Raw genomic sequence first — 17,659 nt, 5'->3', positions numbered from 1 at the left:
CCAAACCCCACTAAATGCACCCCTACCCAATCACCCGACCACCTAATCCCTCCCCCAACTTTCTCCACATCTCCCAGCCTTCAACTGCACCCAATCATCCTCTCCCTCCCACCCCCTCCCCCAAACCTCCTGAGAGCGCCCCTGTCCCCTTACGCTGTGTGAGGCTGAGGGTTCCCCAGGCACCCGGTAACCCTCTAGTGCCCAGGTCGTTCTGGTTCAGAGCTGCGAGGCACACACCTTGCCCTGTCCTCCCGTTACATCACACACCTCACACACGCACATCTCACACACTCACACACCTCACACACACACCTTTACACACCCGTTAATGGTTACCGGTAATCACTCCACTCATCCACCAGAAGAGCAGGTATTTTACTATTTATTATCCTCTGCACGGCCTGGGGGAGCCGAGAAAGGGAAGGAGGGAGGAGAGGGGTGAATGTTTGGGGCAGGTCACTGAGGGTGGAATGATTTTTTATCTTGAGATATTGTCCGCATATCGACAGTTGTATATGGATATATGTGCCTGAGTATGAATGAGCGAGAGAATGGAGACGAGAGGCGGAAGGTGGAGGAAGGAGAGAGAGAAGGAAAGAATGAAAGAGTGTGTGTGTGTACATCCTCCTCAGCTCCAATGGCATGCCTGCACCGGTACTCACATGGATTACATGATGACATCACACAAAGCTGGTTGGGATGTGTTACGATGAGGTGCTGACAGTGTTGATGATGTAACAAGAGGAAGAAGCTGAACGTGTCCTTGTGTCTTCACGGCAATGTCGGATTGAGATGTCACTAACATTCTATGATGCAGAATGTGACCAATGTTTTGATCTGTGCTACACATAGAATTAGGAATTAGAATACTAGAATGGTCATGAACCTTCTTATGATCGGATAAAGGTCAGCCATTTTGGTCAGGGCATTGGTCAACCATGGTTTGCCAGTGTTGTGATAAGATATTGTGTAAAATAATGAATTTGAAGAATGTATCTGCGCTGTGTTTGTCAGCTAGCTAGCCAGACAGTTTTAGAGGAATGATTCCAATAATTATTCAAATAAACTGCCAATATGCCAACATTCCATACAAACAATGCAGTCAACCTACAGCCATACAGTGGCTGAAATCAGTTGATGATAGGACTTAGACAAGTTGTAAATGCAACAAGTACTGATTTTATCACATAATAGCACTCACATCATTCAAAGAAAACTAAAATAGAGACATTAATGGTCTGTTTACATATATTTCAGAGGCTATTTACAGACGTGGAAAAAGTTACCAATTGTCATACTTGAGTTAAGATGCCTTAATAGAAAATGACTCAAGTGACTCAAGTGAAAGTGAATGTCACCCAGTATAAATATACTTAAGTATCATAAAGTAAATGTACTTACAAAAATATACTAAAGTATCAAAAGTGAAAGTATAAATAATTTCAAATTCCTTATATCAAAACCAGCCGTTTTGCTGACAGCTGTTTTGCTATGGCTTTAGTCATCAACCTAGCAAGAGGGCAATATTTTATTCATGTAGTATAGTGTGTAGGATAGTGTGTAGTATAGTGGTGTAGTATAGTGGTATAGTATAGCGGTATGGTATAGTGGTGTAGTATAGTGGTATAGTATAGTGGTATAGTATAGTGGTATAGTATAGTGGTATAGTATAGTGCGTAGTATAGTGTGTAGTATAGTGGTATAGTATAGTGGTGTAGTATAGTGGTATAGTATGGTGTGTAGTATAGTGGTGTAGTTTCGTGGTATAGTATAGTGTGTAGTATAGTGGTGTAGTATAGTGGTATAGTATAGTGGTATAGTATAGTGGTATAGTATAGTGTGTAGTGTAGTGTGTAGTATAGTGGTATAGTATAGTGGTGTAGTATAGTGGTATAGTATAGTGGTATAGTATAGTGTGTAGTATAGTGGTGTAGTTTCGTGGTATAGTGGTGTAGTTTCGTGGTATAGTATAGTGTGTAGTATAGTGGTGTAGTATAGTGGTATAGTATAGTGGTGTAGTATAGTGGTATAGTATAGTGTGTAGTATAGTGGTATAGTATAGTGGTGTAGTATAGTTGTATAGTATAGTGGTATAGTATAGTGTGTAGTATAGTTGTGTAGTTTCGTGGTATAGTATAGTGTGTAGTATAGTGGTATAGTATAGTGTGTAGTATAGTTGTGTAGTTTCGTGGTATAGTATAGTGTGTAGTATAGTGGTGTAGTATAGTGGTATAGTATAGTGTGTAGTATAGTTGTGTAGTTTCGTGGTATAGTATAGTGTGTAGGATAGTGGTGTAGTATAGTGGTATAGTATAGTGTGTAGGATAGTGGTGTAGTATAGTGGTGTAGTATAGTGGTATAGTATAGTGTGTAGGATAGTGGTGTAGTATAGTGTGTAGTATAGTGGTGTAGTATAGTGGTATAGTATAGTGTGTAGTATAGTGTGTAGTATAGTGGTATAGTATAGTGTGTAGGATAGTGGTGTAGTATAGTGGTATAGTATAGTGTGTAGGATAGTGGTGTAGTATAGTGTGTAGGATAGTGGTGTAGTATAGTGGTATAGTATAGTGTGTAGGATAGTGGTGTAGTATAGTGTGTAGGATAGTGGTGTAGTATAGTGTGTAGTAGCTTTCACCTGGAATTGTTTAATAATGCCTGAGAAGAAAACACTTTTTGACCCAAATGATCTAGTACACTACAAGTATAATGAAACATATTCAAAGATGATGATAAATTAAATGACATTGTGAATGAATAAGCCTTTTCATACGTAATAATATGTTTTAGGAACAGCTACCCAAAATATTTCACTTTCTTTATTACCGTACCAAACATATCATGACATTAGTGAGAGTCAAAATCTATCAAATGTGGGATTGTCTAAACATTTGGGCCATTCAAACAGTGTGCACCCCTCCTATAGAAAAGGGGAGAAGGCCAGAAGGCCTATGTAAAGGGCATTTTGTTTAACTTCCACAAATATATATACATATTTTTTTACTTATTTTAGGTTTAAGGAAGTGTGTAGGTCCCATTATTTATCATAGTGCTAGGAAGGTTACGTTGCAGTGATATAAATTGATGTGATGCTGCTGCAGAGGGAGTCCCACCAGAGGGAGTCCCACCAGAGGGAGTCCCACCAGAGGGAGTCCCACCAGAGGGAGTCCCACCAGAGGGAGTCCCACCAGAGGGAGTCCCACCAGAGGGAGTCCAATATAAGTTTATTTGACAGGGCCATTTTTTAACCTTTATTTAACTTGGCAAGTCAGTTAAGAGCAAATTCTTATTTTTAATGATGACCTGTGAACAGTGGGTTAATAACTTCCTTGATCAGAATGACAGAATTTACCTTGTCAGCTCGGGGATTTGATCTTGCAACTTTTCAGTTGCTAGTCCAACGCTCTAACCACTAGGCTATCTGCCGCCCCAATGGTCCTAGGAAGGTCTGGATCGCTAGATTGCTGTCTTCTGACATGAAATGGTGGAAAATCAACAAAACAAGTTGTGTAAATATACATATTTTTAAGAGGTTGCAAACCAGACTGCACAATGTTCTACATTTTTTAAATTACTGATTACTGACATCATTCACAAACAAAGCATTAGTGTTTAGTGAGTCCGCCAGATCAGAGGCAGTAGGGATGACCAGGGATGTTCTCTGTTTAGTGAGTCAGATCAGAGGCAGTAGGGATGACCAGGGATGTTCTCTGTTTAGTGAGTCCGCCAGATCAGAGGCAGTAGGGATGACCAGGGATGTTCTCTGTTTAGTGAGTCCGCCAGATCAGAGGCAGTAGGGATGACCAGGGATGTTCTCTGTTTAGTGAGTCCGCCAGATCAGAGGCAGTAGGGATGACCAGGGATGTTCTCTGTTTAGTGAGTCCGCCAGATCAGAGGCAGTAGGGATGACCAGGGATGTTCTCTGTTTAGTGAGTCCGCCAGATCAGAGGCAGTAGGGATGACCAGGGATGTTCTCTGTTTAGTGAGTCCGCCAGATCAGAGGCAGTAGGGAGGACCAGGGATGTTCTCTGTTTAGTGAGTCCGCCAGATCAGAGGCAGTAGGGATGACCAGGGATGTTCTCTGTTTAGTGAGTCAGATCAGAGGCAGTAGGGATGACCAGGGATGTTCTCTGTTTAGTGAGTCCGCCAGATCAGAGGCAGTAGGGATGACCAGGGATGTTCTCTGTTTAGTGAGTCCGCCAGATCAGAGGCAGTAGGGATGACCAGGGATGTTCTCTGTTTAGTGAGTCCGCCAGATCAGAGGCAGTAGGGATGACCAGGGATGTTCTCTTGATAAGTGTGTAAATTGGACCATTTTCCTGTAATTTTGCATGTCAGGGAAAATGTATGGCTAGAAAAGTACATTTTTTTATTTAGAAATGTAGTGAAGTTGTGCCACCAGAGACTCTGGGTTCGAGTCCAGGATCTGTCCCAGACGGCCGCGACCGGGAGGCCCATGGGGCGGCGCACAATTGGCCTAGCGTCGTCCGTGTTAGGGAGGGTTTGGCTGGCAGGGATATCCTTGTCTCATCGCGCACCAGCGACTCCTGTGGAGAGCCGGGCGCAGTGCACACTGACCAGGTCCCTAGGTGTATGGTGTTTCCTTCGACACATTGGTGCGGCTGGCTTCCGGGTTGGATGCGCGCTGTTGTTTCGGAGGACGCATGGCTCTCGACCTTCGCCTCTCCCGAGTCCGTGCGGGAGTTGTAGCGATGAGACAAGACAGTAACGACTAACAATTGGATACCACGAAATTGGGGAGAAAAAGGGGGTTAAAAAATAAGAAATGTAGTGAAGTTGTCGAAAATATAAAAAGTCAAGTACAAATACCCCAAAAAACTACTATTTTCACTTAAGTAATTTACAACACTGGCTATTAATACAGACAATTTGTATAAACCCTTATAAACTATCTTTGTAATTATATGACAATATTTTAGGTTGACAATAATTATATTACACAATTTCTGATATATCACATGCCTTTCTTCTATTTTCCCGCATAAGTAAAATCAGGAATCTACTGCCAGTCATTCCAATTAGACTGGTTTGAAGTACTCCCTGTCCAATATTGCTTCCATTTTCACCCCATTCTGGACCTTTGAGGATTTATGACATGGCCCCTCTAGTAATTTAATTGGATCTCTATGGTGCTACCAAGGTGACCTTTTGTGTTTCTGGACAGCTGCAGGTTGCTATGGTTACTAGATTGTTCATGTAGCATGAATGTGACAATAACAAGGTCGCTAGGGTAACTTGATTGATGATGTAACATGCAGTAATTGTACATGTGCATTGAAAGAGTGTGACAAGTACAACGCTAGGAGACCACAAGGACTGAGGAAGGTGTACATACAAGGGTGTATATATGCACAGCATTGATCAGTACATATCCAGTGCCTTGCAAAAGTATTCACCCCCTTGGTGTTTTTCCTATTTTGTTGCATTACAACCTGTAATTTAAATGGATTTGTATTTGGATTTCATGTAAAGGACAGACACAAAATAGTCCAAATTGGTCAAGTGAAGTTCAAAAAATTCAACAAAAACAGAATCGGAAAAGTGGTGCGTGAATGTATGAAGCCCCTAAATAAGATCTGGTGCAACCAATTACCTTCAGAAGTCATATAATTAGTTAAATAAAGTTCACCTGTGTGCAATCTAAGTGTCACTTGATCTGTCACATGATCTCAGAATATATACACCTGTTCTGAAAGGCTCCAGTGTCTGCAACACCACTAAGCAAGGGGCACCACCAAGCAAGTGGCACCATGAAGACCAAGGAGCTCTCTAAACAGGTCAGGGACAAAGTTGTGGAGAAGTACAGATCAGGGTTGGGTTATAAAAAAAACATCAGAAACTTTTAACACCATTAAATCTATTATTAACAAATGGAAGGAACATGGCACCACAATAAACCTGCCAAGAGAGGGCCACCCACCAAAACTCACGGACCAGGCAAGGAGGGTATTAATCAGAGAGGCAAGAAAGAGACCAAAGATAACCCTGAAGGAGCTGCAAAGCTCCACAGCAGAGATTGGAGTATCTATCCATAGGACCACTTTAAGCCATACACTCCACAGAGCTGGGCTTTACAGAAGAGTGGCCAGAAAAAAGCCATTGCTTAAAGAAAAAAATAAGCAAACATGTTTGTTGTTCCCCAAAAGGCCTGTGGGAGACTCCCCAAACATATGGAAGAAGGTACTCTGGTCAGATGAGAATAAAATTGAGCTTTTTGGCCATCATGGAAAACACTATGTCTGGCACAAACCCAACACCGCTCATCACCCCGAGGACAACATCCCCACAATGAAGTATGGTGGTGGCAGCATCATGCTGTGGGGATGTTTTTCATTGGCAGGGAAACTGGTCTGAATTGAAGGAATGATAGATGGCGGTAAATACAGAGAAATTCTTGAGGGAAGCCTGTTTCAGTCTTCCAGAGGTTTGAGACTGGGACGGAGGTTCACCTTCCAGCAGGACAATGACCCTAAGCATACTGATAAAGTAACACGCGTGGTTTAAGGGGAAACATTTAAATGTCTTGGAATGGCCTAGTGAAAGCCCAGACCTCAATCCAGTTGAGAATCTGTGGTATGACTTAAAGACTGCTGTACACCAGCGGAACCCATCCAACTTGAAGGAGCTGGAGCAGTTTTGCCTTGAAGAATGGGCAAAAATCCCAGTGGCTAGATGTGCCAAGCTTACAGAGACGTACCCCAAGAGACTTGCAGCTGTAATTGCTGCAAAAGGTGGCTCTACAAAGTATTGACTTTGGGGCGGTGAATAGTTATGCATGGTCAAGTTTTCTGTTTTTTTTTGTCTTATTTCTTGTTTGTTTCACAATGAAAATGTTGCATCTTCAAAGTGGTAGGCATGTTGTGTAAATCAAATGATACAAACCCCCCCTAAAATCAATTTTAATTCCAGGTTGTAAGGCAACAAAATAGGAAAAATGCCAAAGGGGGTGGATACTTTCGCAAGCCACTGTATATTGTTATGTATGATGTGTATGTTTGTAGTGTATGACAGTAGTTTGAACTGCCTATAGTTGGTGGTCCTCAACGTGGCTGTTTCTATGGAGACTGATAGGTTTGTTGACTCTCTCTGCGAGTTTAAAATCACTCCACTGGCCTACTGCACCCTCTCCAGCATGACGTCTCCCTCCCTCCCCTCCAAGCGGATGCTTCCCTCCTTTCTCCCTCCTGTTCCTGTGATATTTCTCCTTACTCCTCCTTTTCTCCTCTCTGTCTTCCTTACCTCCTTGGTGGCCTGTTCTCCTCTCCCCCAACCTTTCAACCCTCCTCCTCTCCACCCTTCCCAGCCCACTCCCTTCCTCTTCTCCTTTACTCCTCCTCTTGTCCACTTCCTCCATTTGCTCAGGGCTACCCTGATGCTCAGGGTTAGGGCTCCACTTGTTTCTGTGGAGCCTTGATTTGTTGAGTCTCACATAGGGGGAGAAAAGACTGTCGTGTTAAGGTTTTTGACTCAACAAATCCGCTTCTGGCACCGTCATTGAATGACACTGGACTGTCACAATGATCGAGAACTGCATGTTTACGAGCCACTTTGACTATGCATTTGAATCTGTGTGTGTGTGTGTTTGTATGCGTGCGTACTTACGCCTGTGTGTGTATGCATGTGTGTGAAGATGTATCGTGCGCGTGTCTGTTTTTATGGTTACCGTATGTAGATGAACAGTATCCACTGTTCTACGGTGTCTACAATATTTACTGTTCTCTCTCAATGAGCAGAAAACTACCCCAAAATACATTTGTTAGATCCCACGCCTGCCCTGTGTTGTACAGTATTACTGTACCTCCGTGCCTTGCGGGGCCCATTAGATAACAGTAGATTTAATGAGATGTTTGTCTCAGTTAAGACCTGGCTAATTGATGGTTATTAAGAGATAAGATCAGTTTTACTGTTAAATGAATACAGCCGTTACTGTGAAGAAAGGCTTCAGGGACTTTCCACCTGACTTCTCCACCTCTTTAGAGAGAACTTAGTGGAATATTGTGTTTAGTTATTTGACTAAATAAATTGCTGAGTAGGATCGATAAGTATTGCTGTTAAATGAATACAGGGATAGAGAGATACGTAGAGGGCCGAACCGATTCCTCTAACCATCAATGAATGGCTTTGAGGATCCAACAGGAGAGTAGGGCTACAGTCCAAACACTCCCCCTCAGCCCTCGCGCCTGCCACTTTCCCTCTGGAGAATCCCCGTCGAAACCGGATGCAGTTTGATTGCCATCTTAAGCTGAGGTCCAACTCCCAAACTTTGCCCCCTCAGCCCTCGCTTTAGCTCGGAGGAGCGAGTGAAGAACTTTGCCCCCTCAGCCCTCGCTTTAGCTCGGAGGAGCGAGTGAAGAACTTTGCCCCCTCAGCCCTCGCTTTAGCTCGGAGGAGCGAGTGAAGAACTTTGATCACTTGTGGGGTTGATATGACCCACAATTCAATGCAAACTGTAGTCACATGTCAAACTCTGGTGGTCAGACAAAATTCGGATTTTATCGTTGGCAAATTGGCTTAGTCTCGTAGTGAGGAGCCTATAAAACGTAGATAGCTCGCCTTCCAAGTGGCACAGTGGTCTAAGGCACTGCATCCTGGTTTGAGTCCAGCCTCTGTCGCAGCCGGTTGCGACCTGGAGACCCATGGGGCGGCGTTAGGGGAGGGTTTGGCCGGCAGTGATGTTCTTGTCCCATCGCACACTAGCGACTTCTGTGGGGGGCCAGGCACAATGCACGCTGACACTTCAGACCTCCAGAGTCCGTACAGGGGTTTCAGCGATGGCACAAGACTGTAACTACCAATTGGAAACCACGAAAATGGGGAGAAAAGGGGGTTAAAAAAAACGTTGATAGCTTCATAAATATATTTTTGGGAATTCTGTAATTTATTGGAATAAATTATCTAACTATAAAACTAGCTAGCCAGTTATAGGTAACTGTAGCTAGCTACCTGACAGGAGTGCTTGCTAGACACGTTAGCTTACTAGGTTCATTAATCGCTTTAGGTTGTTTTTAAGTTAAACTTCAAGATTTCCACCAAGGACGTTGCCTCTCCGATCATCACTCTCCCTCACTTGGGCAAGTGACATTTAAGGTACACTTGGATGTAAAACGTCATTCAAGGGCAGAGGGTTTACGGCAGAGGGCTGTCTACTTTGAGTTTGGACTGCAGCCTAGGTATAATATAATAGTGTAGGTAGTAAGTGAGTAGAAGTAATGATAATAGTATATATAATGCTAGTAATATTCATAGTAGTAAGTAGCACTGTATGTATTAATAGTAGTACTACTAATAATGTAGTAAGTCATGTAAATAGCAGGTAAATAGGTAATAATGCATGTGGCAGGTTTAAGACTTCGCCACCTTTTGTAACAGAACCTAGTTACAATTGTTAGAATTGAGTAATGTTTAGATAGTCTCAGTAAGGCTTTCTATGTATATGTAATAAGAAAAAAGAAAGGTCTCCACTATTAGTAGTATTATGTAATCAAAAGAAATGGATCTGCACTATTACCAATATTATTAAGGTAATCAAAGGAAATCAGTAAGTGTCATTTTTTTGTGAACAGGTATGTAAACATTCCATCTTCGACATCACAGTTGTTGTCATAACAACCAGAGTTGGTGGGAGGAGTCAGAGTGTTGGGGAGGGGGTTGGGGTTTATATCTATCCAAAAGCACTCCATCTTGCTTTCCTCTCCTATTTTCTCTGTCTGTCTCTCATATGGGTGTTTTCTCCTTCTCCAAACCCCTTCCCCCTTTCCTGTCTCTAGCTGTGTTTTCTATCTCTGTAAGTGTGTCTCTGTCTTTCTTCCTCTCTTTCTCCCTATCCCTCCATCTTTTGTTCTTTCTCTCTGTTGCTGTCACTGACCCTTTCTCGCTGTCGTTGCCTTGGTGATTTCTACAGGAGCTTCGCAAAGTAAAGTAAAGTTCTGTCTCTGTCTGTCTCACTGTCTCTCTCTCTTTCTGTCTCTGCTGTCTCTCTCTCTGTCTGTCTCACTGTCTCTCTCTCTTTCTGTCTCTGCTGTCTCTCTCTCTTTCTGTCTCTGCTGTCTCTCTCTCTGTCTGTCTCACTGTCTCTCTCTCTGTCTGTCTCACTGTCTCTCTCTCTTTCTGTCTCTGCTGTCTCTCTCTCTTTCTGTCTCTGCTGTCTCTCTCTCTGTCTGTCTCACTGTCTCTCTCTCTTTCTGTCTCTGCTGTCTCTCTCTCTGTCTGTCTCACTGTCTCTCTCTCTTTCTGTCTCACTGTCTCTCTCTCTGTCTGTCTCACTGTCTCTCTCTCTGTCTGTCTCACTGTCTCTCTCTCTTTCTGTCTCTGCTGTCTCTCTCTCTGTCTGTCTCACTGTCTCTCTCTCTGTCTGTCTCACTGTCTCTCTCTCTTTCTGTCTCACTGTCTCTCTCTCTGTCTGTCTCACTGTCTCTCTCTCTTTCTGTCTCTGCTGTCTCTCTCTCTGTCTGTCTCACTGTCTCTCTCTCTTTCTGTCTCTGCTGTCTCTCTCTCTTTCTGTCTCACTGTCTCTCTCTCTTTCTGTCTCTGCTGTCTCTCTCTCTGTCTGTCTCACTGTCTCTCTCTCTTTCTGTCTCTGCTGTCTCTCTCTCTGTCTGTCTCACTGTCTCTCTCTCTGTCTGTCTCACTGTCTCTCTCTCTTTCTGTCTCTGCTGTCTCTCTCTCTGTCTGTCTCACTGTCTCTCTCTCTTTCTGTCTCTGCTGTCTCTCTCTCTCTCTCTCACTGTCTCTGTCTGTCTCACTGTCTCTCTCTCTGTCTGTCTCACTGTCTCTCTCTCTTTCTGTCTCTGCTGTCTCTCTCTCTGTCTGTCTCACTGTCTCTCTCTCTTTCTGTCTCTGCTGTCTCTCTCTCTCTCACTGTCTCTGTCTGTCTCACTGTCTCTCTCTCTTTCTGTCTCTGCTGTCTCTCTCTCTGTCTGTCTCACTGTCTCTCTCTCTTTCTGTCTCTGCTGTCTCTCTCTCTTTCTGTCTCTGCTGTCTCTCTCTCTGTCTGTCTCACTGTCTCTCTCTCTTTCTGTCTCTGCTGTCTCTCTCTCTTTCTGTCTCTGCTGTCTCTCTCTCTGTCTGTCTCACTGTCTCTCTCTCTTTCTGTCTCTGCTGTCTCTCTCTCTTTCTGTCTCTGCTGTCTCTCTCTCTGTCTGTCTCACTGTCTCTCTCTCTTTCTGTCTCTGCTGTCTCTCTCTCTGTCTGTCTCACTGTCTCTCTCTCTTTCTGTCTCTGCTGTCTCTCTCTCTTTCTGTCTCTGCTGTCTCTCTCTCTGTCTGTCTCACTGTCTCTCTCTCTTTCTGTCTCTGCTGTCTCTCTCTCTCTCACTGTCTCTGTCTGTCTCACTGTCTCTCTCTCTTTCTGTCTCTGCTGTCTCTCTCTCTGTCTGTCTCACTGTCTCTCTCTCTTTCTGTCTCTGCTGTCTCTCTCTCTTTCTGTCTCTGCTGTCTCTCTCTCTGTCTGTCTCACTGTCTCTCTCTCTTTCTGTCTCTGCTGTCTCTCTCTCTTTCTGTCTCTGCTGTCTCTCTCTCTGTCTGTCTCACTGTCTCTCTCTCTTTCTGTCTCTGCTGTCTCTCTCTCTTTCTGTCTCTGCTGTCTCTCTCTCTGTCTGTCTCACTGTCTCTCTCTCTTTCTGTCTCTGCTGTCTCTCTCTCTGTCTGTCTCACTGTCTCTCTCTCTTTCTGTCTCTGCTGTCTCTCTCTCTTTCTGTCTCTGCTGTCTCTCTCTCTGTCTGTCTCACTGTCTCTCTCTCTTTCTGTCTCTGCTGTCTCTCTCTCTTTCTGTCTCTGCTGTCTCTCTCTCTGTCTGTCTCACTGTCTCTCTCTCTTTCTGTCTCTGCTGTCTCTCTCTCTTTCTGTCTCTGCTGTCTCTCTCTCTGTCTGTCTCACTGTCTCTCTCTCTTTCTGTCTCTGCTGTCTCTCTCTCTGTCTGTCTCACTGTCTCTCTCTCTTTCTGTCTCTGCTGTCTCTCTCTCTCTCACTGTCTCTGTCTGTCTCACTGTCTCTCTCTCTTTCTGTCTCTGCTGTCTCTCTCTCTCTCTTTGTCTCTGTCTGTCTCACTGTCTCTCTCTCTTTCTGTCTCTGCTGTCTCTCTCTCTGTCTGTCTCACTGTCTCTCTCTCTTTCTGTCTCTGCTGTCTCTCTCTCTGTCTGTCTCACTGTCTCTCTCTCTTTCTGTCTCTGCTGTCTCTCTCTCTCTCACTGTCTCTGTCTGTCTCACTGTCTCTCTCTCTTTCTGTCTCTGCTGTCTCTCTCTCTCTCTTTGTCTCTGTCTGTCTCACTGTCTCTCTCTCTTTCTGTCTCTTCTGTCTCTCTCTCTCTCTGTCTCTCTCTCTCTCTCACTGTCTCTCTCTCTCTCTGTCTCTCTCTCTCTCTGTCTCTCTCTCTCTCTCACTGTCTCTCTCTCTCTCTCTCTCTCTCTCTCTCTCTCTCTCTCTCCTCTCTCTCTCTCTCTCTCTCTCTCCTCTCTCACTGTCTCTCTCTCTCTCTGTCTCTGCTGTCTCTCTCTCTCTCTTTGTCCGGTCCAAAATGGCTTCTCTCTCTTTCTTTCTTTGTTCCTCTAGTCGTTCCGCTCTCATTCTCGCCGTTTCTCGTTGCCTTCTCTTCCTCCATTCACTGTTGTCACACCCACATTTGGTCTGCCTGTGGACCATTCCGGAACCCCTCCACCTCCAGGAACCAATTGTAACGCTTCATGATATACCCCTAAAATGATTCAATGCAGTACAAACCGGATGCATAGTGTATTGCTTAATGTAGCTAAAGCAAGTGTTAAAAATCTAAAAGATGCAATTCACCAATGAACATAGATGCTATCATTGTATTAATAGGTGTCTACAGTGCGATATATACTGTAGCTAATTGCAACATGCTATCATTGTACCAGTATCTGTAATATACTGTAGCTAATGCAACATGCTTCTTGCTTCTTGCTAATGCTACTTACTATCATTGTATAGGTCTATATACTATAGCTTATGCTAATGTTTTATATAGTAGCTTGATGCTCATGCTATGTATTGCAGCTAAAGGTAATGCTAATCGCATATACTGTAGCTATTGCTACATGGTAATGCTATATACAGTAGCTAACGCTACATGCTAATGCTATATATAGTAGCTAATGCTATCATTGTATAGGTGTCTATAATACAGTTGCTATAAATGCAAATTCTTAATGCCTATCCCGAGAAGAGCTTTTCTCTAATACTCTCATACTGCTCTGATAGAGAGGACTCTAGTCTATTCAGTCTATTGAGGATCAGCAGAGTAAGGCATATTGATTATCGAAGCACACACAAACAACACACTACAGTTGCCAAAGACCAGACTCAATCAATCACCAATGAATTGAATTGTCTTGAGAATTTGAGAGAGCAGAGCTCTGCAGTTCATAGTTAAAGGCTTGATGAAAGACCTCTCTCTCACACACACACTCTCTGCTCCTGCTCCTTGGCAGTCCTCCAGCCGACGGTCCTTGTTTTTAAAATGGCTGTCATTCCACTTACAGTAAAGATCAACTCTCTGATATGGTCCCCTTGACGTGGAGATTTTTCTTTCCCTGATATTGTTTTATAGGCAGTACAAATCATGGGATCTACAGCCCCCTATTGTTATGAATAACAGGAAGTAGGCACATAAAAACACAGGATGTCGTTGGTCATTTACCACAACAGGCTGCATCTGAAATAGCACTCTATTCCCTCTATAGAGCCCTAGGCCTGGTCAATAGTGGTGCACTATGTAGGGAACAGGGTGACATGTCGGACGCAGCCCTGATGACACAGACTAAATCATTCCTCCTTCTGGTTGAATGAACTGTTCTGTGTTCTATCTGTGATGTCACATCTTGTGACTGACATCAGCAACGTCATATGGCCACGTCCCAATCGTCTCAGATAGCATCCTTTCCTCGTCTCCTTTCCTTCAAGTCACATCACTTATCTGAGGGTGACAATAAACCGGAATGGTATCCAGCCCTTTTATAGGCAGCAGCATAAGGAGATAAGGAAAGGAAACCATTCAACCCTGTTGGGACTGAGGGTTATGAGCCCATAATGGATTATGAGTCCATAATGGTATCAGGCTCATGGATTATATTGTTGAAATGATAATCCTGCCTTGTAATAATACTATAACACCCTGACATCCACTCACATTCTCCTGGATAATGAAAAGTTGTGAAAAAGAAAGAAAGAGGTTTGGCTGGGCATCCCGTCAGATGTCTGTTGATAATATGTCATGGCTGAAACATGCTTCTCATGAGTCTACTGGCCATGAAACCAGCTGATCAAACATCTGATCACATATCGGTTCATGTGATTCATATAGAAGGATTCTTTTTTTGCAGAAAAAGAGACTGAGATCTGATTGTCTCTGTACTATGTTTTAACCTGTGTAAGACAAGTGTGCTTGCCTTGTCAACTGTTGACTATCTCTGTATGAGAGATAAGTTACCCCAACCAGGACAGGAGCTTTTCCTGACCCTAAGAATGGGTAAAGAATGGGTTAGGCCTATATTCTCACAAACGGGTGTGGTAAGTGCCCTTTGATCTTTAACTTCCACCTCTCCCCCCGGCACTGACGTTGTTGTGTTATTCCCATGCCAACCTGTAGGGGGAGTGGCAAAGGGAAAGACATCAGCACTATCAAGTCTCTGAGAGTACTGAGGGTACTACGACCTCTCAAGACCATCAAACGACTCCCCAAGCTAAAGGTACTGGGAGGGGGAGGCAGGGTCGAGGGGGAGTGTGTGTTCCCGCATGTCTGTATATTTATATGTGACAACTCTACTACTGTATTTCTACCTGTATGGTCTCTCTCACACACACACACACACACTCTCTCCCTCTCTCACACACTTTCCTCTCTCTCTCTCTCTCTCTCTCTCTCTCTCTCTCTCTCCCTCTCTCACACACTTTCTCTCTCTCTTTGTCTGTCGTCTGTCTGTCTGTCTGTCTGTCTGTCTGTCTGTCTGGTCTGTCTGGTCTGTCTTCTGTCTGTCTGTCTGTCTGTCTGTCTGTCTGTCTGTCTGTCTGTCTGTCTCTCTCTCTCTCTCTCTCCTCTCTCTCTCTCTCTCTCTCTCTCTCTCTCTCTCACACACACACACACACTCTCTCTCTCTGTCTCTCTCTCTGTCCCTGTCTCTCTCTCTCTCTCTCTCTCTCTCTCTCTCTCTCTCTCTCTCTCTCTCTCTCTGTCTCTCTCTCTCTCTCTCTGTCTGTCTGTCTGTCTGTCTGTCTGTCTGTCTGTCTGTCTGTCTGTCTGTCTGTCTGTCTGTCTGTCTGTCTGTCTGTCTGTCTGTCTGTCTGTCTGTCTGTCTGTCTGTCTGTCTGTCTGTCTGTCTGTCTGTCTCTCTCTCTCTCTCTCTCTCTCTCTCTCTCTCTCTCTCTCACACACACTCTCTCTCTCTCTGTCTCTCTCTCTCTCTCTGTCCACCAGGCTGTGTTTGACTGTGTGGTGAACTCTCTGAAGAACGTCCTGAACATCCTCATCGTCTACATGCTCTTCATGTTTATATTTGCTGTGGTGGCTGTGCAGCTGTTCAAAGGCAGATTCTTCTACTGCACTGACGAGTCCAAGGAGTTTGAGCGCGATTGCAGGTCTGGACCCACACACATATACACACACGCTGTATACACAGGCAAAACACACACAAATACACAGGAGAACACATACACACACACACGCACGCACACACACGCTCGGGCATGTGAGTACAAACCAACCATATTTTACACACATCGATTTAAAAGCTCAACCACTTTTTAGTCCTTTCTCTTGACCCCCCTCTATCTCTCTCTCGCTCTCTCTCTCTCTCTCTCTCTCTCTCTCTCTCTCTCTCTCTCTCTCTGTCTTTCTGTCTCTCTCTCAATTCAATTCAACTCAATTCAATACAATTTGCTTTATTGGCATGACGTAACAATGTACATATTGCCAAAGCTTATTTTGGATATTTACAATATAAATAATAAGAATCAGAATTGTCAACAGGACAACAGTAACAACAATAACAACAGTAACAATAATAACAACAGTAACAACAATAACCAAGAGTCAAAATAACCATACATTGAACAATAACAATAAGCATACAGTAGAGGACATGTGCAGGTTGACTGGTCTGTCAAACACTATCCCTCATCTTATGGCAGGCAGCAATGTAGTGCGCTGCCAACCCACAGCTCTCTGCGTCCTCCCCCAACAGGATGGGTAGTCTACTCTCATCAGAGAGGTCTTTGAAACCTTGAATAAGGGTTTCAAATTTGGGGAAATTACAGTCTCTAATTGTTTTCTATTTTTTACATTTTGAAAAAAAAAAAAAAAGGAACCTGTCTCAGGTTCTGCTGTTGTGCAGTGGTTGCTCTACAGGGAGCCAGGTTCTGCTGTTGTGCAGTGGTTGCTCTACAGGGAGCCAGGTTCTGCTGTTGTGCAGTGGTTGCTCTACAAGGAGCCAGGTTCTGCTGTTGTGCAGTGGTTGCTCTACAGGGAGCCAGGTTCTGCTGTTGTGCAGGTGGGTTGCTCTACAGGGAGCCAGGTTCTGCTGTTGTGCAGTGGTTGCTCTACAGGGAGCCAGGTTCTGCTGTTGTGCAGTGGTTGCTCTACAGGGAGCCAGGTTCTGCTGTTGTGCAGTGGTTGCTCTACAGGAGCCAGCTCTGCGTTGTGCATGGTGCTATACAGGGAGCCAGGTTCGGCTGTTGTGCAGTGGTTGCTCTACAGGGAGCCAGGTTCTGCGTTGTGCAGTGGTTTGCTCTACAGGGAGCCAGGTTCTGCTGTGTGCAGTGGTTTGCTCTACAGGGAGCCAGGTTCTGCTGTTGTGCAGTGGTTGCTCTACGGGAGCCAGGTTCTGCTGTTGTGCAGTGGTTTGCTCTACAGGGAGCCAGGTTCTGCTGTTGTGCAGTGGTTGCTCTACAGGGAGCCAGGTTCGGCTGTTGTGCAGTGGTGCTCTACAGGGAGCCATGTTTCTGCTGTTGTGCAGTGGTTGCTCTACAGGGAGCCAGGTTCTGCTGTTGTGCAGTGGTTGCTCTACAGGGAGCCAGGTTCTGCTGTTGTGCAGTGGTTGCTCTACAGGGAGCCAGGTTCTGCTGTTGTGCAGTGGTTGCTCTACAGGGAGCCAGGTTCTGCTGTTGTGCAGTGGTTGCTCTACAGGGAGCCAGGTTCTGCTGTTGTGCAGTGGTTGCTCTACAGGGAGCCAGGTTCTGCTGTTGTGCAGTGGTTGCTCTACAGGGAGCCAGGTTCTGCTGTTGTGCAGTGGTTGCTCTACAGGGAGCCAGGTTCTGCTGTTGTGCAGTGGTTGCTCTACAGGGAGCCAGGTTCTGCTGTTGTGCAGTGGTTGCTCTACAGGGAGCCAGGTTCTGCTGTTGTGCAGTGGTTGCTCTACAGGGAGCCAGGTTCTGCTGTTGTGCAGTGGTTGCTCTACAGGGAGCCAGGTTCTGCTGTTGTGCAGTGGTTGCTCTACAGGGAGCCAGGTTCTGCTGTTGTGCAGTGGTTGCTCTACAGGGAGCCAGGTTCTGCTGTGTGCAGTGGTTGCTCTACAGGGAGCCAGGTTCTGTGTTGTGCAGTGGTTGCTCTACAGGGAGCCAGGTTCTGCTGTTGTGCAGTGGTTGCTCTACAGGGAGCCAGGTTCTGCTGTTGTGCAGTGGTTGCTCTACAGGGAGC

The 17,659-nt window shown here is 44.8% G+C and overlaps 1 protein-coding gene across 1 annotated transcript in view; it reads left to right on the top strand.

Moving 5' to 3' along the window:
* LOC109884352 (voltage-dependent P/Q-type calcium channel subunit alpha-1A-like) overlaps window positions 1-17,659 on the top strand; it is a 200,620-nt gene that overhangs the window by 126,766 nt on the left and 56,195 nt on the right. The window contains 2 exon segments of the mRNA XM_031833423.1: window positions 14,618-14,717; window positions 15,443-15,603. Coding sequence (XP_031689283.1) covers window positions 14,618-14,717; window positions 15,443-15,603 — 261 coding nt within the window.

The sequence above is a fragment of the Oncorhynchus kisutch genome, linkage group LG1, assembly GCF_002021735.2.
Source record: "Oncorhynchus kisutch isolate 150728-3 linkage group LG1, Okis_V2, whole genome shotgun sequence".
In the NCBI taxonomy this organism is placed as follows: domain Eukaryota; kingdom Metazoa; phylum Chordata; class Actinopteri; order Salmoniformes; family Salmonidae; genus Oncorhynchus; species Oncorhynchus kisutch.
Note: the sequence above shows the minus strand (reverse complement) of the source record. Positions and strands in the feature narration are given on the sequence as shown.